At 42.6% G+C, this 20,830-nt stretch overlaps 1 protein-coding gene across 1 annotated transcript in view; it reads left to right on the top strand.

The window, feature by feature from the left end:
• SEMA6B (semaphorin 6B) overlaps positions 1-19,261 on the top strand; it is a 191,634-nt gene extending 172,373 nt beyond the window's left edge. Inside the window, exons 9-14 of the mRNA XM_087703365.1 lie at positions 1,058-1,146; positions 5,977-6,194; positions 11,723-11,854; positions 14,404-14,553; positions 18,119-18,313; positions 19,117-19,261. Coding sequence (XP_087559491.1) covers positions 1,058-1,146; positions 5,977-6,194; positions 11,723-11,854; positions 14,404-14,553; positions 18,119-18,313; positions 19,117-19,261 — 929 coding nt within the window. The remainder of the gene's footprint in view (positions 1-1,057; positions 1,147-5,976; positions 6,195-11,722; positions 11,855-14,403; positions 14,554-18,118; positions 18,314-19,116) is intronic.
• Positions 19,262-20,830: the final 1,569 nt, after the last annotated feature.

Here is a 20,830-nt window from a genome sequence, read left to right as displayed (position 1 = left end):
CTCCTTGATGAGTTTCCACCCATTGCTTCTGGTCCTGCCCTCAGGTGATTTGGAGAATAGCTTGACAACCCCTGAGATATTAAAACACTGCTATCATGTCTCCCCTAGTCCTTCGTTTCATTAAACTAGACACACCCAGTTCCTGCAACCGTTCTTCATATGTTTTAGCCTCCAGTCCCCTAATCCTCTTTGTTGCTCTTCTCTGCACCCTTTCTAGAGTCTCCACATGTTTTTTACATAATTTACATCATCATTGGAAGTTTTTAAGAAGAGACTGCACAGTCACTTGTCTGAAATGGTATAGGGTCTCCTGCTTGAGTAGGGTGGTGGACTAACAGAATAGCAGAGTGGGAAGGGACCTTGGAGGTCTCCTAGTCCAACCCCCTGCCTAGGCAGGAAACCCTATACCGTTTCAGACAAATGGCTATCCAACATCTTCTTAAAGATTTCCAGTGTTGGGGCATTCACAACTTCTGGAGGCAACTTCTGTTCCACTGATTCATTGTTCTCACTGTCAGGAAATTCCTCCTCAGTTCTAGGTTGCTTCTCTCCTTCATTAGTTTCCACCCATTGCTTCTTGTCCTGCCCTCAGGTGCCTTGGAGAATAATTTGACTCCCTCTTCTTTGTGGCAACCCCTGAGATATTGGAAGACCGCTATCATGTCTCCCCTAGTCCTTCTTTTCATTAAACTAGACATACCCAATTCCAGCAACCTTTCTTTCATTAAATGTTTGCATTCCTAAGTAAAGCTACAGACAAAATTTGTTGGCTGTCCTTCATTTAAAAAAAAAGGACTAGGTGCAATGAAGTTCTGGTATGGAAGCTGTAGAAATTCCAGTTTCAGTGAGGCGACTTGAGCCAAGAGTGGGATTCTTAAGATGTCATCTGAAGCAGGGAGCAAGGAACACCTCGTTTCATTGGTGTCCAGCTCTTCTATGGTGGCTGGGTGGAGCATGCCATGAAATCAACTGAAAAGGCAGAGCTTCTGAAGGATCTTCTCAAGATGATCCTGCTTCTTCTTGACGCCTTCTCTGTTTCTTCCCTCACCCTGTCTAGAACCCTACTTTGTCCACGCGGTGGAGTGGAAGAACCACGTCTACTTCTTCTTCAGAGAGATCGCGATGGAATTCAACTATTTGGAGAAGGTGAGTCCAGCCGGCAGAGGGTCCATCAGACCAACGATTGTGGGGTAGACCTAACTTTGTGTTCTCCTCAAGAACCACTGGGTGGCCGAGCCTCTGGATCTCTGAGCCTCTGAAGGCCAGGATTTCCCATCTCGACAACTTTAAGACATCTGGACTTCAATTCCCAGAATTCCCCAGCCAGAATTTTCAACCGAGGCTTGAAGCAAACTCCTGGTCACAACAAAAAAAAACCTTTTTATTAATTGACTGTGAATTCTGCTCCTTCACATCCAGCCAAGTCTTTCAAGGGAGGATTTACAGTCAGAGACCTTATCTGGCTTGGAGAGCAGACAGGCCGAGATCTGCAGAACTTGGCAAGGAGTCTCGGAGAGTCAGGAACCAATTAAGGGAACTAATTGTCTCCTGCAAACTCCACTCCCCTGTCACTCCTCTTTTATCTCCTCTGGGAGGGGCCATTCACCGTCCACCTGTGGCCTTACTCCCAAGTCGACCCTTGTTCTTTAGCTCTTCCCTTCGTTTGACAACTCTGCGCATGCGCACACTGGGAACAGGCTCCAGCTGTTCTTCTGCCTCACTGATATCTGACTCTGAAGGCAGCTGATAATTGTCGGACGGCCCTGGCCCCCTCTCTGCCTCCGACACAGAGCCCTTATCCGAGCCTTCCCCAGACTCCAGGACTGGCCCAGGTTCCTCCCCAACCTCCTCACTGTCCGAATCTGCTGCCAGCTCCGCCACAACAGAATCACCACAGACCAGAGTTTCCCATCTTGACAACTTTAAGACATCTGGACTTCAATTCCCAGAATTCCCCAGCCAGCATGGCTGGCTGGGGAATTCTGGGAGTTGAAGTCCACATGGCATAAAATGATCAAGGTAGGGAAAACCCCTGTCATAGATGGTCTTCTACTGTTCTACTGAAGCGGTATAGGACAGGGGTGTCAAACGCAAGGCCCCCAGGCCGCATCCAGCCTGCAGGGTGCTTAGATCAGCAGAGGACCAGTGAAACGGCACGCGGGGGGGCTGCATACAGGCCCCCAGGGCCCGTTCTCTGCCGCGACGGCATCCTGCAGTCCTCTGCGAGCAAAAACAGAGCAGGGGACTGCAGGAGGCCATCAATGCTGAAAACGGGACCCCGGGCTCCGTTTTCACTGGCGGAGGGCTAGCAAAACAAACTAAAGAGAAAAGGAAAGGAGAAATGTTTCCCCGTTTTGCATTTGAGGAGACAAGAAGGGACAGGAAAAGAGAAAGGGAAAGAGGAAAGACCAAGAAAAAGAAGGGAAGATGGGAAGCGAGCAAGGGAAAAAGAAGGAAAATGGGGAAGGAAAAAAAAGGAGAATGAAGAGAGAAGGAAAAAGAAGGGAAGGAAGGAGGGAGGGCAGGCAGGAAGGGAGGAAGGAAGGAGAATGAATGAATGAGGAAGGGAGGGAGGAGAAAGGAAGAAAAAGGAGAAGGGGAAGGAGGGGAGGAAGGAACAATGGAAGAAAGTGACGGGAGGAGGAAGGAAGAAGGGGAGGGAGGAAGGAAGGAAGGAAGGAAGGAAGGAAGGAAGGAAGGAGAATGAGTGAATGAGGGAGGGAGGAGAAAGGAAGAAAAATGAGAAGGGGAAGGAGGGGAGGAAGGAAGAATGGAAGAAAGTGACGGGAAGGGGAAGGAAGAAGGAGAGGGAGGCAGGATGGAAGGAAGGAAGGAGAATGAATGAATGAGGAAGGGAGGGAAGGAGGAGAAAGGAAGAAAAAGGAGAGGGGGAAAAGGGGAGGAATGAAGAATGGAAGAAAGTGATGGAAGGAGGAAGGGAGAAGGGGAGGGAGGCAGGATGGAAGGAAGGAAGGAGAATGAATGAGGAAGGGAGGGAAGGAGGAGAAAGGAAGAAATAGGAGAGGGGGGAAAAGGGGAGGAAGGAAGAATGGAAGAAAGTGATGGGAGGGGGAAGGAAGAAGGGGAGGGAGGCAGGATGGAAGGAAGGAGAATGAACGAATGAGGGAGGAGATGGAGGGAGGAAGCAAGGAAGGAGAAAAAAGAAGGGAGGGAGGGAGGAAGGAAGGAGAAGGGAAGAAGGAAGGAAGGAAAAGGGAAAGAAGGAAAAAAGGAAGGAAGGAAATAGTGAAGGAAGAAGGGAGGGAGGGAGGGACAAAGGAAGGAAGGAGATAATGAGAGGGAGGATTCGAAGGAAGTCCTGCCTTAGCACTTGGCCACCACAGACGCCCTACCTGAACAGGGGGTTAGACTAGAAGACCTCCAAGGTCCCTTCCAGCTCTATTTTGATTGATTGATTACTGTGGTGAACTTTGTGAGACCATAGAAAGGAGCAATAGGTGATAGTAATGCCACGTTTACAATTTTTTAGAGATTTCAAAATATTTCAGCACAGCGTATAAAGGACTTTTCTCTGAATTTCCATCTTTACGAATCGTTGTCAAATCTTTTATTTACCGATCTTTTATTCTTTGTCGCCTGTATCTCTTTGTCTTTTTATTGTAGCTGTATTTATTCCGTTTCTTCCAACGTTTTAATAAATAAGCCATTTCAGAAGGCGGTAGCTTATGCGCTGGGGAGGCCTCAGTTTAAATTGCAATGGAATATATTGCAATATAAATGCATGATGTTATTCTGTCGTATCAAGCATTGCATTGCATCGTGTTTTATATTCCGTCCTCCTATTCTAGTAATGCGGTAATGAAACTAAAAAATGAAATGTTTGGTTTGATGCATAGCAAATCTTACCCAAACTTGTAAATCAGCAGGGAATCTAACACAAATATTACATGTATCTAAAACCCGAGCCCTTCTTTACATGTAGTTCCTTGAGTTACGACCGCACATCCACAACGACGAGAATTTCTGTTGCCGAGCAGGATGATTGTTAAACAAGCCGCACTCAGTTTTACAAATGTTTTTGTCACGGTTGCTAAGTGAATCGCTGCCATTGTTAATCTCTGCCGTTCTTAAATGAAACTTGCAGTTGTTAAGTGAATTGTGCAGTTGTTAAGTGAATCTGGCTATCCTCCCCCTCCCCCTTGACTTAGCTGGGAGGTTCCCAAATGGTGATTATGTGTGTGTGTGTGTGTCTGTCTGTCTGTCTGTCTGTCTGTCTGTCTATCTATCTATCTATCTATCTATCTATCTATCTATCTATCTATCTATCTATCTTCTATCTATCTATCTATCTATCTATCTATCTATCTACATACATACATACATACATACATACATACATACATACATACATACATACATACATACATATATATCCATCATCTCTCTGTTTATAATCTGCCTACCTGTATTTATATCTTTCTGTCTCTGTCTATATCTGTCATCTATCATCTATCTAACCATCATCTATTTATCATCTGTTTATATTTATGCCTTTCTGTCTATCAATCTATAATATCTATCTATCTATCTATCTATCTATCTATCTATCTATCTATCTCTATCCATCATCTATTTCTCATCTTTCTTTCTATCTGTATCTGTCTTTTTGTCTCTCTATATCACCTGCCTGCCGCCTGCCTGCCTGCCTGCCTGCCTGCCTACCTACCTACCTATCTCTATCTCTTCTCTATCTCTATCTCTATCTCTATCTCTATCTCTTCTCTATCTCTTCTCTATCTCTATCTCTTCTCTATCTCTTCTCTATCTCTCTCTTCTCTATCTCTTCTCTATCTCTATCTCTTCTCTATCTCTTCTCTATCTCTATCTCTTCTCTATCTCTTCTCTATCTCTATCTCTTCTCTATATCATCTATCTATATCCATCATCTCTGTTTATAATCTGCTTATCAGTATCTATCTCTGTCTGTCTGTCTGTCTATCTATCTATCTATCTATCTATCTATCTATCTATCTATCTATCTATCATTTATATCTATCCATCATCTATTTCTCATCTTTCTTTCTATCTGTATTTGTCTTTCTGTCTAACTATCCATCTATCTGTCTATCTCTATCACTATCTATCTATTTTATCTACCTACCTACCTACCTACCTACCTACCTACCTACCTACCTACCTACCTACCTAGATAGATAGATAGATAGACACACACACACACACACACACACACACACACACACACATATATATATACCTGCCTATCGATATGTCTTTCTGTCTGTCTGCCTATCTATCTATTTATCTATCTCCTATCATCTATCTATATCTATTCATCATTTATTTATCATCTGTCTATATTTATCTATGTATTTCTGTCTCTCTCTCTCTCTCTCTCTCTCTCTCTCTCTCTCTCTCTCTCTCTCTCTCTCTCTCTCTATCTATCTATCTATCTATCTATATATATATATATATATATATATATATATGTTTTATTTGTGCTGATAAATATAACACAAATATAACAAAGGCAACAGTAAAAATATTGGATTTCTGTCGTGATGGACTCTTGTGATGAGCCAATTGACAGATGATGGAAGCAGTTAGCTTCCTCCCATAATTGGGGCTTACCAGGGGTTGTGACACTATATATATATATAGTCTGTGTCTGTCTGTCTGTCTGTCTGTCTGTCTGTCTATCATTTATCTTTATCTATCTATCTATCTATCTATCCATCCATCATTATTTCTCATCTTTCTTTCTATCTGTATCTGTCTTTCTGTCTATCTATCCATCATCTGTCCGTCTGTCTATCTATCTATTTCCCCTATCTATCTTTCTATCCTCTGCCTTTCTTTCTACGTATCCATCCTCCCGACCAAGCAAAGCGCGGAGCAGATGTGAAGAGGCTAGTCCCTCCTGTTGTTTGCTCAAATAAAGCGGAATCCCCAGAGAAATTCAGCTCCTCCCCTCTCTCTTCTCCCCCCCCCACGTAGATGGTGGTTTCCAGGGTGGCCCGAGTTTGCAAGAACGACATGGGGGGGTCCCAGAGGGTCTTGGAGAAACAGTGGACGTCCTTCCTCAAAGCGCGTCTGAATTGCTCCGTCCCGGGAGACTCTCACTTCTACTTCAACGTCATCCAGTCGGTCACGGACATTGTGGAGATCGAGGGGAGGCCGATGGTGATGGCCGTCTTCTCCACACCCACCAACAGGTGAGCCGGGGGGGGGGGTTGAGGTTGGCGTCATAGAACAGGGGTCTCCAAATTGGCAACTTTAAGACTCGTGGACTTTAACTCCCAGAATTCCCTCGACAGCCCCGCTATTTACATCTAGTCTAGGCTAGTGAAAAGGAGCAGTAAGGGTAACATGACAGTAGTCTTCTGATATTTGAGGGGCTGCCCCAAAGAAGAGGGGGTCAATTTATTCTCCAAAGCACCCGAAGGCAGGACAAGAAACAATGGATGGAAACTAATCAAAGAGACAGAAGCAACCTGGAATTAAGGAAAAACTTCCTAACAGTGGGGACAATTAATCAGTGGAACAGCTTGCCTCCAGAAATTGTGAATGCTCCAACACTGAAGATTTTTTTAGAATAGAATAGGAATAGAAGTAGAATAGAATAGGAATAGGAATAGGAATAGAAGTAGAATAGAATAGGAATAGGAATAGAAGTAGAATAGAATAGAATAGGAATAGGAATAGGAATAGGAATAGAAGTAGAATAGAATAGAATAGGAATAGAAGTAGAATAGAATAGGAATAGGAATAGAAGTAGAATAGAATAGGAATAGGAATAGAAGTAGAATAGAATAGGAATAGGAATAGAAGTAGAATAGAATAGAATAGGAATAGAAGTAGAATAGAATAGGAATAGGAATAGGAATAGGAATAGAAGTAGAATAGAATAGAATAGAATAGAATAGAATAGAATAGAATAGGAATAGGAATAGAAGTAGAATAGAATAGGAATAGGAATAGAAGTAGAATAGAATAGGAATAGGAATAGGAATAGAAGTAGAATAGAATAGAATAGGAATAGGAATAGGAATAGAAGTAGAATAGAATAGGAATAGGAATAGGAATAGAAGTAGAATAGAATAGAATAGGAATAGGAATAGAAGTAGAATAGAATAGGAATAGGAATAGAAGTAGAATAGAATAGAATAGGAATAGGAATAGAAGTAGAATAGAATAGGAATAGAAGTAGAATAGAATAGGAATAGGAATAGGAATAGAAGTAGAATAGAATAGAATAGGAATAGAAGTAGAATAGAATAGGAATAGGAATAGGAATAGAAGTAGAATAGAATAGAATAGGAATAGAAGTAGAATAGAATAGGAATAGGAATAGAAGTAGAATAGAATAGGAATAGGAATAGAAGTAGAATAGAATAGGAATAGGAATAGAAGTAGAATAGAATAGGAATAGGAATAGAAGTAGAATAGAATAGAATAGGAATAGGAATAGAAGTAGAATAGAATAGGAATAGGAATAGGAATAGGAATAGAAGTAGAATAGAATAGGAATAGGAATAGGAATAGAAGTAGAATAGAATAGGAATAGGAATAGGAATAGAAGTAGAATAGAATAGGAATAGGAATAGAAGTAGAATAGAATAGAATAGGAATAGGAATAGAAGTAGAATAGAATAGGAATAGGAATAGAAGTAGAATAGAATAGAATAGGAATAGGAATAGGAATAGGAATAGAAGTAGAATAGAATAGAATAGGAATAGAAGTAGAATAGAATAGGAATAGGAATAGAAGTAGAATAGAATAGAATAGGAATAGGAATAGAAGTAGAATAGAATAGGAATAGGAATAGAAGTAGAATAGAATAGAATAGGAATAGAAGTAGAATAGAATAGGAATAGGAATAGGAATAGAAGTAGAATAGAATAGAATAGGAATAGGAATAGAAGTAGAATAGAATAGGAATAGGAATAGAAGTAGAATAGAATAGGAATAGGAATAGAAGTAGAATAGAATAGAATAGGAATAGGAATAGGAATAGAAGTAGAATAGAATAGGAATAGGAATAGGAATAGAAGTAGAATAGAATAGAATAGGAATAGGAATAGAAGTAGAATAGAATAGGAATAGGAATAGGAATAGAAGTAGAATAGAATAGAATAGGAATAGGAATAGAAGTAGAATAGAATAGGAATAGGAATAGAAGTAGAATAGAATAGAATAGGAATAGGAATAGAAGTAGAATAGAATAGGAATAGGAATAGAAGTAGAATAGAATAGGAATAGGAATAGGAATAGAAGTAGAATAGAATAGAATAGGAATAGAAGTAGAATAGAATAGGAATAGGAATAGGAATAGAAGTAGAATAGAATAGAATAGGAATAGAAGTAGAATAGAATAGGAATAGGAATAGAAGTAGAATAGAATAGAATAGGAATAGAAGTAGAATAGAATAGGAATAGGAATAGAAGTAGAATAGAATAGAATAGGAATAGGAATAGGAATAGAAGTAGAATAGAATAGGAATAGGAATAGGAATAGAAGTAGAATAGAATAGAATAGGAATAGGAATAGAAGTAGAATAGAATAGGAATAGGAATAGGAATAGAAGTAGAATAGAATAGAATAGGAATAGGAATAGAAGTAGAATAGAATAGGAATAGGAATAGAAGTAGAATAGAATAGAATAGGAATAGGAATAGAAGTAGAATAGAATAGGAATAGGAATAGAAGTAGAATAGAATAGGAATAGGAATAGGAATAGAAGTAGAATAGAATAGAATAGGAATAGAAGTAGAATAGAATAGGAATAGGAATAGGAATAGAAGTAGAATAGAATAGAATAGGAATAGAAGTAGAATAGAATAGGAATAGGAATAGGAATAGAAGTAGAATAGAATAGGAATAGGAATAGGAATAGAAGTAGAATAGAATAGGAATAGGAATAGAAGTAGAATAGAATAGGAATAGGAATAGAAGTAGAATAGAATAGAATAGGAATAGGAATAGAAGTAGAATAGAATAGGAATAGGAATAGGAATAGAAGTAGAATAGAATAGGAATAGGAATAGGAATAGAAGTAGAATAGAATAGGAATAGGAATAGGAATAGAAGTAGAATAGAATAGGAATAGGAATAGAAGTAGAATAGAATAGAATAGGAATAGGAATAGAAGTAGAATAGAATAGGAATAGGAATAGGAATAGAAGTAGAATAGAATAGAATAGGAATAGGAATAGGAATAGGAATAGGAATAGAAGTAGAATAGAATAGAATAGGAATAGAAGTAGAATAGAATAGGAATAGGAATAGAAGTAGAATAGAATAGAATAGGAATAGGAATAGAAGTAGAATAGAATAGGAATAGGAATAGAAGTAGAATAGAATAGAATAGGAATAGAAGTAGAATAGAATAGGAATAGGAATAGGAATAGAAGTAGAATAGAATAGAATAGGAATAGAAGTAGAATAGAATAGGAATAGGAATAGGAATAGGAATAGAAGTAGAATAGAATAGGAATAGGAATAGGAATAGGAATAGAAGTAGAATAGAATAGAATAGGAATAGGAATAGGAATAGAAGTAGAATAGAATAGGAATAGGAATAGAAGTAGAATAGAATAGGAATAGGAATAGAAGTAGAATAGAATAGGAATAGGAATAGAAGTAGAATAGAATAGGAATAGGAATAGAAGTAGAATAGAATAGAATAGGAATAGGAATAGAAGTAGAATAGAATAGGAATAGGAATAGAAGTAGAATAGAATAGAATAGGAATAGGAATAGAAGTAGAATAGAATAGGAATAGGAATAGAAGTAGAATAGAATAGGAATAGGAATAGGAATAGAAGTAGAATAGAATAGAATAGGAATAGAAGTAGAATAGAATAGGAATAGGAATAGGAATAGAAGTAGAATAGAATAGAATAGGAATAGGAATAGGAATAGAAGTAGAATAGAATAGGAATAGAAGTAGAATAGAATAGGAATAGGAATAGGAATAGAAGTAGAATAGAATAGGAATAGGAATAGAAGTAGAATAGAATAGGAATAGGAATAGAAGTAGAATAGAATAGAATAGGAATAGGAATAGAAGTAGAATAGAATAGGAATAGGAATAGAAGTAGAATAGAATAGGAATAGGAATAGGAATAGAAGTAGAATAGAATAGGAATAGGAATAGGAATAGGAATAGAAGTAGAATAGAATAGGAATAGGAATAGAAGTAGAATAGAATAGAATAGGAATAGGAATAGAAGTAGAATAGAATAGGAATAGGAATAGAAGTAGAATAGAATAGAATAGGAATAGAAGTAGAATAGAATAGGAATAGGAATAGAAGTAGAATAGAATAGGAATAGGAATAGAAGTAGAATAGAATAGGAATAGAAGTAGAATAGAATAGGAATAGGAATAGGAATAGGAATAGAAGTAGAATAGAATAAAATAGGAATAGGAATAGAAGTAGAATAGAATAGGAATAGGAATAGAAGTAGAATAGAATAGAATAGGAATAGAAGTAGAATAGAATAGGAATAGGAATAGGAATAGGAATAGAAGTAGAATAGAATAGAATAGGAATAGGAATAGAAGTAGAATAGAATAGGAATAGGAATAGAAGTAGAATAGAATAGGAATAGGAATAGAAGTAGAATAGAATAGTAATAGGAATAGAAGTAGAATAGAATAGGAATAGGAATAGGAATAGAAGTAGAATAGAATAGAATAGGAATAGGAATAGAAGTAGAATAGAATAGGAATAGGAATAGGAATAGAAGTAGAATAGAATAGGAATAGGAATAGAAGTAGAATAGAATAGGAATAGGAATAGAAGTAGAATAGAATAGAATAGGAATAGGAATAGAAGTAGAATAGAATAGGAATAGGAATAGGAATAGAAGTAGAATAGAATAGGAATAGGAGTAGGAACAGATTAGATTGGGGTGGGATGGGATGGGATAGGAAAGGAATAGGAATAAGAATAGAATAGAATTACAGAATACAATGGAGTGGAGTGGAATAGAATGGAATAAAATAGGAACAAAAATAGGAATAGGAATAGAATGGAATAGGAATAGAGTAGGAATAGATTAGGATAGGATAGTGTAGGATAGAACAGGACAAGATTAAGAATAAGAATAGAATAGAATTACAGAATAGAGTGGAGTGAAGTGGAGTGGAATAGAATAGAATAGAATTACAGAATAGAATGGAATGAAGTGAAATAGAATGGAATAGAATAGGAACAGAAATAGGAATAAAATAGGAATAGATTAGGATAGGATAAGGTAGGATAGGACAGGACAGGAATAAGAATAGAATAGAATAGAATTACAGAATAGAGTGGAGTGGAATGGAATTGAATAGAATAGAATTACAGAATAGAATGGCATAGAATAGGAACAGAAATAGGAATAGGAATAGAATAGGAATAGATTAGGATTGGGTAGGGTAGGATAGGACAGGACAGGAATAAGAATAGAATAGAATAGAATTACAGAATAGAGTGGAGTGGAGTGGAATAGAATAGAATGTTTTAAATTGTATAGGGTTTCCTGTTCAAGCATGGGGTTGGACTAGAAGACCTCCAAGGTCCCTTCCAACCCTAATATTCTAATTGTATGTTCTACCTTGGGTTCAATCTTAAGTACAGTCGCTTAGAAAACTCCAAAACGCAACTGGAATGTAGTGATCTGGAGCTACACAGGTTACCTTCCCAACACATTTTTGTGCTTGTGTGTGTGTGTGTGTGTGTGTCTTTGCAGCATTCCCGGCTCGGCCGTCTGCGCATACGACATGGGCCAAATTGCATCTGTTTTCGAAGGTCGCTTCCGGGAACAAAAATCTCCCGAATCCATTTGGACCCCGGTGCCAGAAGAGCTCGTTCCCAAACCACGGTAAGAGAATAAACCGCAGGCAGACTAGACACCACCTATGCTAGACAAAAGCCACTATGGAAACGTTTCTAGTCCTCAAGGAACCCCTCCTGATGGCCCCCACTCTCTCAAGCAATCCTCCTCTGGTTTCCATGAGTCCAGGGCCAATTTCTCTGTGATTCCCTACCTGGTTTGAGTCGTACAGAATTGTCCTCAGTTTACAACCGTACATTCATTGAGACTTTGTGGGAAAAGTGCAGAGAAAAGGCCTGGAGACTAAAACATACCAAGAACGGCTACAGGATTTGGGTTGGGCCAGTCCGGAGAAAAGGAGGACTAAGGGGGGGGGGGGGGCATGAGAGCAGTCTTCCAGTATTTGAGGGGCTGCCCCAAAGAAGGGGGGGGGTTAACTGATTGTCTAAATCACCTGAAGACAAGAAGCAACGCAGAGGTGGGTTCCTACCAGTTCGCACCTATTCGGTAGAACCGGTTCGTCAAATCTACCAAACCGGTTAGAAGAGGTTCCACCAGTGGACCTGGAAAGCAGGCCACACCTACAGAAGAGGTTCCAAAATTTTTTGAAACCCACCACTCACACACACACACACACACACACACACACACACACACAAAGAGAGAGAGATACAGACTGACAGAGAGAGAGAGAGAGAGAGAGAGAGAGAGAGAGAGAGAGAGAGAGAGAGAGAGAGAGGAATAAATAAATAAATAAATAAAAAATAATAAATAAATAAATAAATAATTGAAAGAAAGAAAGAAAGAAAGAAAGAAAGAAAGAAAGAAAGAAAGAAAGAAAGGAAAGAAAAAAGAAAGAAAAAGAGTGAGAGAGAGATGAAAGAAAAAAAGAAAAAAGGGACAGAGAGACAAAAGGAAGGAAAGACAGAGAGAGACAGAGAGAGAGAGGGAGGAAGAAATTACATGGCTGGCAAGCCACTCCCACCAGGTCACATGGCCGGAAAGCCACTCCCACAAAGGAGGCCACACCCACAGAGTAGGTTCCAAATTTTTTTGAAACCCACCCCTGAAGCAACGGATGGAAACTCATCAAGGAGAGAATCAACCTGGGATTAAGGAGAAACTCTCCTAACAGGGAGGACAATTCGCCAGTGGAACTGGCTGCCACCAGAAGTTGTGGGTGCTTCCATCCCTGGAGGTTTTGAAGAAGAAGAGACTGGGCAGCCACTTATCTCCAATTGCTCAGGGTCTCTTCTTTGAGCAGGGGGCTGGACTAGAAGACCTCCAAGGTCCCTTCCTTCCAGCTCTATTCTGATTGATTTAGTGACCATTAAGTTACAATGCCCCTGGGGGAAAACGTGACTTGTGATCATTTTTCACACTTACGACCATTTTGGCATCCCCACGGTCACGTGATCAAAATTCAGACGCTTGGCAACGGACTCGTACTTACGACGGTTGCCACATCCCAAGATCACGTGATTTTCCCCTCTGGCGACCTTCTGGCTTCCACCATTGACTTTGCTTGTCGGAAGGTCGCCAAAGGGAATCAGGTGATCCCAGGATACCCGCAACGGTCACAAATACGTGCCGGATTCGAACGGCCGTAAGTGTGGAAAACAATCCTAAGTCACAATGCTGTTGTAACGTTGAACGGTCAGCAAAGGGACAGTTGTAAGTTGAGGACTACCTGTACAGAGATGGACAAGCGGTTAAGGAGGCTGTAGGGATGGGTGACGACAGGGGGGTTGTGGCCCTCCAGTGGCCAACAGAGCTGGCTGCAGATTCAGACAGTGAGGAGGTTGGGGAGGAAGATGGGCCAGTCCTGGAGTCTGGGGAAGGCTCTGAGGAGGGCTCTGTGTCGGAGGCAGAGAGGGGGCCAGGGCCGTCTGACAGTTATCAGCCGCCTTTGGAGTCAGACATCAATGGGGCAGAAGAACAGCTGGAGCCTGTTCCCAGTGTGCGCATGCGCAGAGTTGCCAGGCGAAGGGAAGAGCTAAAGAACAGGGGTCGACTTGAGAGTAAGGCCACAGCTGAATGGTGAATGGCCCCTCCCAGAAGAAATAAAAGAGGAGCGAAAGGGGAGTGGACTTTGCAGGAGACCATTAGTTCACTTTATTGGTTCCTGACCCTCTGAGACTCCTTGCCAAGTTCTGCAGATCTCAGCCTGGCAGCTCTCCAAGCCGGATAAGGTCTGTGACCATAAATCCTCCCTTGAAAGACTTTGCTGGATGTGAAGGAGCAGAATCCACAGTCAGTTAATAAAGGGTTTTTTTTGTCGGGACAAGGAGTTTGCTTCCTGCTCTCGGAAAATTTAGTTTAGAATATTGATTAACCCTCCATCCTTTCCCGGAAAAGGTCTGATAAGCCAGATAAGGTCTGTGACCGTAAATCCTCCCTTGAAAGACTTGGCTGGATGTGAAGGAGCAGAATTCACATGAAATAAATAAAAGGGGGTTTTCTCGGGGCCAGGAGTCTGCTTCATGCTCTCGGGAAGCCTCGGTCAGAACAAGAGGGAAGAAAAGGGTCCGGCCAAGGATCTCCTGAAATGCCATCTGTCTTCAGTTCAATTCACGGTCTCCTCTTTTGTTCCCCAGACCAGGTTGTTGTGCAGCGCCTGGAATGCAGCACAATTCCTCCAGTCTTTTTCCCGACGAGATCCTGAACTTTGTCAAGACGCATCCGCTGATGGACGAGTCCGTCCCATCATTGGGCAATGCCCCTTGGATCATCCGGAGTGTGGCTCGGTGAGAAATGAGGAATAATCCCTTCCTTCCTTCCTTCCTTCCTTCCTTCCTTCCTTCCTTCCTTCCTTCCTTCCTCTTTCTTCTTTCTTCTTCTTCTTTTCTTGTTTATCTTCTGCTTCCCCTTCCCCTTCTCTTACGTCTTCTCATTTTTTCTCTTCTTCCTCTCCTATTCTTCTTCTTTTCCTCCTCCTCCTCTCTTCTTCTTTTTCTTCTTCTACTTCTTCTTTTCTTCCTCCTCCTCTCTTCTTCTTTTTCTTCCTCCTCCTCCTCTCTTCTCCTTCTCCTTCTTCTTCTTCTTCTCCTTCTCCTTCTCCTTCTTCTTCCTCCTCCTCCTCCCTTCCTCTTTCTTCTTTCTTCTTCTTCTTTTCTTGTTTATCTTCTGCTTCCCCTTCATCTTCTCTTACGTCTTCTCATTTTTTTCTCTTCTTCCTCTCCTATTCTTCTTCTTTTCCTCCTCCTCCTCTCTTCTTCTTTTTCTTCTTCTACTTCTTTTCTTCCTCCTCCTCTCTTCTTTTTCTTCATCCTCCTCTCTTCTCCTTCTTCTTCTTCCTCCTCCTCCTCCCTTCTTCTTTCTTTTTCTTCTTCTTCTTTTCTTGTTTATCTTCTGCTTCCCCTTCACCTTCTCTTACTTCTTCTCATTTTTTCTCTTCTACCTCTCCTATTCTTCTTCTTTTCCTCCTCCTCTCTTCTTTTTCTTCTTCTTCTTCTTTTTCCTCCTCCTTCTCTCTTCTTCTTCTTCCTCCTCCTCCTCTCTTCTTCTTCTTTTTCTTCTTCTTCTTTTTCCTCCTCCTTCTCTCTTCTTCTTCTTCTTCCTCCTCCTCTCTTCTTCTTCTTCTTCTTCCTCCTCCTCCTCCTCCTCCTCCTCCTCCTCACTTCTTCTTTCTTCTTCTTTTCTTGTTTATCTTCTGCGGGAGGGAGGAAAGAAGGAAGGAAGGAGAAAGAAACCGATGGGACAGGGGAGGGAGGGAGAAAGGAAGGAAGAAATGAAGGGAGGGAGGGAGGAAGGGAGGAAAAGAAAGCAATGGGACGGGAGGGAGGGAGGGAGGGAGAAAGGAAGGAAGGAAGAAATGAAGTGAGGAGGGAGGGAGGGAGGAAAGAAGGAACGAAGTAGAAAGAAAGAGATGGGACAGGGGAGGGAGGGAGGGAGGAAAAAGATGGGACAGGAGTGGGAGGGAGGGAGAAAGGAAGGAAGGAAAGAAAGAAAAGGTAGGAAAGAAGGAAGGGAAGGAGAAAGAGATGGGACAGGGGACGAAGGGTGGGAGGGAGAAAGGGAGGAAGAAATGAAGGGAGGAGGGAGGGAGGGTGGACAAAAGGAAGGAAAGATGGAAAGGAGGAAGGAAAGAAGGGAAGGAGGGAGGGAGGAAGAAAGGAAGGAAAGTAAAGAAGGAGGGAGCGAGGAAGGAAGGAAAAGGAAGGAAGGAAAAATGATGGTCGTAAGGACTCCCTGTAAATAAACCACGAAGCGTGAATGAATAACCTCCCCCCTCTCCTGCTTTTCCTGGGCGCGAGCTGAGCTCTCTCTCCCTTCGGGGGGCTTGGCGGTGTCAGTTTCAGCCAATTAAGCCATGGCGTCTGCTCCGATTTGCAAGCGAGGGAGACCCGGAGGTTTAAAGCAGGATTAGGGTTTCCACAGAGACAGAAAGGCCTCTTCCAAAATCAGCATTCCCGATTAACCAGGTTGAATCTCGGCTTATCACAATGACTTCGTTTCACGCGGGCAAGGAAAGCCTCTGGCTCCTTTTGCTAGTGCAGGCCGCAAAACACTTGAAAATCCAGAGGCCGTCTCCTCAGCAAGGCCTCGCGTCATCCTCAACCTACGACCGCGACAGAGCCCCAAGTTTCCATCGCTAAGCGAGACAGTGTCAAAGAGAATTTTGCCCCGTTTCTCGCCGGATTCACCCCCCGTCCCTCGCCACAGTTGCTAACCGAATCCACCGCCATCTTTCAGTTAGGAACACGGTTGTTAAGCAAATCGGATTTTTCCCTTCGACTTGGCTCGTCAGAAGGTCGCGAAAGGGGATGGCGTCGCCCCCTTTTACGACTGCCGTAAACATGAATCAGTTTCAAAAACCGTCATAAATACGAACCAATTGCCAAGCCTCTGGATTTTTGATCGGGTGACCCTTAAGGGAATGCTGCGGCGGTCGTTAAGCGTGAAACACAGGCCTTTTTAGCCCCTTTTTTTTTCAGTTCCGTCCGTCGCTAAACGGACGGTAGTAAGTCGATCTTGGCACAATTTTCCTTGCTTTTTCTTTTCTTCCCAGGCAGGTGGAAGTGTTCGCTTCCGTTAATTTCCTATCCGTCTCAGCCAAGACCGTCTGGATCTAATTAAATCTGTCTTAATTGCTGTTTTATGTGAAATTAATCAAGCATTATTTCTGTCGTCTTGCAAAAAATTGCACACCAGGAGATGGCACGGCTGGGGGGGGGGGGGGAAACGGGGGGGGTTGAGTTGTTCCACGCACATGGGTTGGCTGTTTTACAACGGCCCTTAGGACAATTTGTGTGTGTTGTTCCGCGTAACACAACCTGTGGCCTTTGCACACATAAAAAAACCCTCCGTTTTGCAGCTGTATACAGTTAGTTCTCGACAGTCATTAAACGAATCGGGTTTTCCCCATTGACTTTGCTTGTCAGAAGGTCGCAAAAAGGGGGTCGCATGACCTCCCGGGACACCGTCGTAAATGTTACGATGCGGCCGCGATCGTAAATGTGGAAAACAGTCCTACGTCCCTTTTTTCATGCCGTGGTGACTTTGGTCGCTAAATAAATGGTTGAAAGTCAAGGACTACCTGTATTTTAAGGCGGGATCAAAAATGTTTTTAAATTAACAGATTAACAGAGATGGAAGGGACCTTGCGGGTCATCTAGTCCAACCCCCCACCCAAGCAGGAGGACCCTAGACATATGCTGTCAAATACTAAAGAAGATGACACAATAACCTGGCCCAGTGTGTCAATTCTGTGTCTGGTCAAGCAGAGCTGGCAGCAGAGTTGGAGAGTGAGGAGGTTGGGGAAGAAGATGGGCCAGTCCTGGAGTCTGGGGAAGGCTCTGAGGAGGGCTCTGTGTCGGAGGCAGAGAGGGGGCCAGGGCCGTATGCCAGTTATCAGCTGCCTTCGGAGTCAGGCATCAGTGAGGCAGAAGAACAGCTGGAGCCTGTTCCCAGTGTGCGCATGCGCAGAGTTGCCAGACAAAGGGAGCAGGTAAAGAACAGTGGTCGACTTGGGAGGAAGGCCACAGGTGGCCGGTGAATGGCCCCTCCCAGAGGAGATAAAAGAGGAGCGACAGGGGAATGGAATTTGCAGGAGACAATCAGTTCCCTTAATTGGTTTCCTGACTCTCCGAGGCTCCTTGCCAAGTTCTGCAGATCTCGGCCTGTCAGCTCTCCAAGCCAGATAAGGTCTGTGACCGTAAATCCTCCCTCAAAAGACTTGGCTGGATGTGAATGAGCAGAATCCACAGTCAGTTAATAAAAGGGGGTTTTGTCGGGACCCAGAGTTTGCTTCCTGCTCTCGGTAAACTTCGGTTAGAATATTGATTAACCCTCCATCCTTTCCTGGAAAAGGTACCAACTCCAGAAGATTGTGGTGGACAACGCAGCCGGACCGGGACGGAATTACACCGTCGTCTTTCTGGGCTCCGATTCGGGAACTGTCCTGAAATTCCTCATCCGCGCCAACCTTAGCGCCAGCTCGTCTCCTGCCCGAGCCAGCAGCCACAGCTTGCTGCTGGAGGAATTTGAGACCTACCCCAGTGACAAGTGAGTCAACACCGACAAACACACTTGTGCAAAGAAACCACAGAGACACACACGCACCCCTTTGTTATTCAGAGTTTGTGATGATGGAAGCAAGGAGGCTTCCTCACAGCTGGGGAATTCTGGGAGTTGAAGTCCACCTATCATGGCTGGGGAATTCTGGGAGTTGAAGTCCACCTATCATGGCTGGGGAATTCTGGGAGGTGAAGTCCACCTATCATGGCTGGGGAAATCTGGGAGTTGAAGTCCACCTATCATGGCTGGGGAATTCTGGGAGTTGAAGTCCACCTATCATGGCTGGGGAATTCTGGGAGTTGAAGTCCACCTATCATGGCTGGGGGATTCTGGGAGTTGAAGTCCACTATCATGGCTGGGGAATTCTGGGAGTTGAAGTCCACCTATCATGGCTGGGGAATTCTCGGAATTATTTTGTTTTGTTTTATATTTTATTATTTCATTTTATTTCATTTTTCTTATTCATTTTGATCTGTAGAGCCCTGCAGCTTAAAACACCACTCGGGGAGCCTCCCAAAGTCATTTTTCATGTTTCTCTGTCTTTTTCCTTCCTGTTGTTTTTCACATTTTTATTTGTAAACTTACCGCCACTGCTCCATCCTCCCCTCCCCGAGTTGTTAGCCATTGGATGGCATATACATTGAATAAATAACAACAACAACAACAACAACAATCCCCTGGATCCTTGGGACGGACTCGATGGAAGGGTGGATATACATGCCGAATCCAAACTAAAATATCCAGTTGATTCTGCGACCTGCCATCCCATCCTCCTCTTTCTCTTTTCCCAGGTGTGGGAAGGACGCAACCGGGGAACGGAAGCTGCTGAGCATGGAGCTGGACAAGGCTACGGGATCGCTGCTCCTGGCCTTCCCGCCCTGCGTTGTGCGGGCCCCTGTGGCCAGGTGCCACCAGCACTCCACCTGTATGAAGTGAGTCCCCACTTTTGCTTCTGCTGAACTGGGGGGTGTCACTTCAGTCCGGGCGGGGCAGGGGGGGGGCAGGGATTCCCAATGAAACAGGGACAACACGGTGGATGTTAAACCATGCCAGTCGACGGGATTTCTCCAGCAAATTGAGAGCCGGTTTGGCCTTGTCGTTCAAGTGGTGGATTAGAAACCGGGAGATGGGGAGTTCTAGTTCCACCTTAGGTATGAAAGCCGATCAGGTGACCTTTAGGCCAATCATGGGGAGTTGGGAAGTTCAAGACCTGTCCTAAGCATGAAAGCCGGCACGGTGACTTTCAGTCGATCACTAGGAGACGGTGAGTTCTAGTTCCATCTTATGTATGAAAGCCAGCTGGGTGACTTTGGGGGCAATCACTAGGAGACGGTGAGTTGTAGTTCATTCTTAGGTATGAAAGCTAGCTGAGTGATTTTGAGCCAATCACTAGGAGACTGTGAGTTCTAGCTCATTCTTAGGTATGACAGCTGACTGGGTGACTTTGGACCAATCACTAGGAGACTGATTTCTAGCTCATTCTTAAGCATGAAAGCCAGCTGGGTGACTTTGGACCAATCACTAGGAGACTGTGAGTTCTAGCTCATTCTTAAGCATGAAAGCCAGCTGGGTGACTTTGGACCAATCACTAGGAGACTGTGGATTTCTAGTTCATTCTTAGGTATGAAAGCCAGCTGAGTGATTTTGGGCCAATCACTAGGAGACTGTGAGTTCTAGCTCATTCTTAAGCATGAAAGCTGGCTGAGTGACTTTGGACCAATCACTAGGAGACTGTGAGTTCTAGTTCATTCTTAGGTATGAACGCAGGCTGGAGTTCTGGTCCTGCTTAAGCCATGAAAGTCAGCTGGGTGACTTTGGGCCAATCACTAGGTGACTGTGAGTTCTAGCTCATTCTGAAGCATTAAAGCTGGCTGAGTGACTTTGGACCAATCACTAGGAGACTGTGAGTTCTAGTTCATTCTTAGGTATGAATGCAGGCTGGAGTTGTGGTCCTGCTTAAGGCATGAAAATCAGCTGGGTAACTTTGGACCAATCACTAGGAGACTGTGATTTCTAGTTCATTCTTAGGTATGAAAGCTAGCTGAGTGACTTTGGGCCATATCACTAGGAGACTGTGAGTTCTAGTTCATTCTTAGGTATGAACGCAGGCTGGAGTTCTGGTCCTGCTTAAGGCATGAAAGTCAGCTGGGTGACTTTGGGCCAATCACTAGGTGACTGTGAGTTCTAGTTCCATCTTACATATGAAAGCCAGCACAGTGACGTTCGGCCAATCACCAGGAGGCAGTGAGTTCTAGCTCCACCTCAATCCTGAAATTAGGCTCTGTAATTTTGGGCCAATCACCAGGCGACTGTGAGTTGTAGTCCTGCCTTAAAATCCACCTCTCTTCAAGTCGTCGACGTTGAGAAGCGCCGATGTTCAAGGAAAGTAACTCCGGCTGATAAACCACAAATCTGAAGGGTCCTAAAATTAATATATTCTGTGACATCATTAGAAGTTCTCCGGGTGAGGAGATATTTTAATTTCCATTTCCTAAAGCAGTATCC

Source organism: Thamnophis sirtalis, unplaced genomic scaffold (genome assembly GCF_051295495.1).
Source record: "Thamnophis sirtalis isolate CommonGarterSnake01/CBP01778 unplaced genomic scaffold, rThaSir2_p1.2 scaffold_1, whole genome shotgun sequence".
Lineage (NCBI taxonomy): Eukaryota > Metazoa > Chordata > Lepidosauria > Squamata > Natricidae > Thamnophis > Thamnophis sirtalis.
This window is presented reverse-complemented; position numbering and strand designations above follow the sequence as displayed.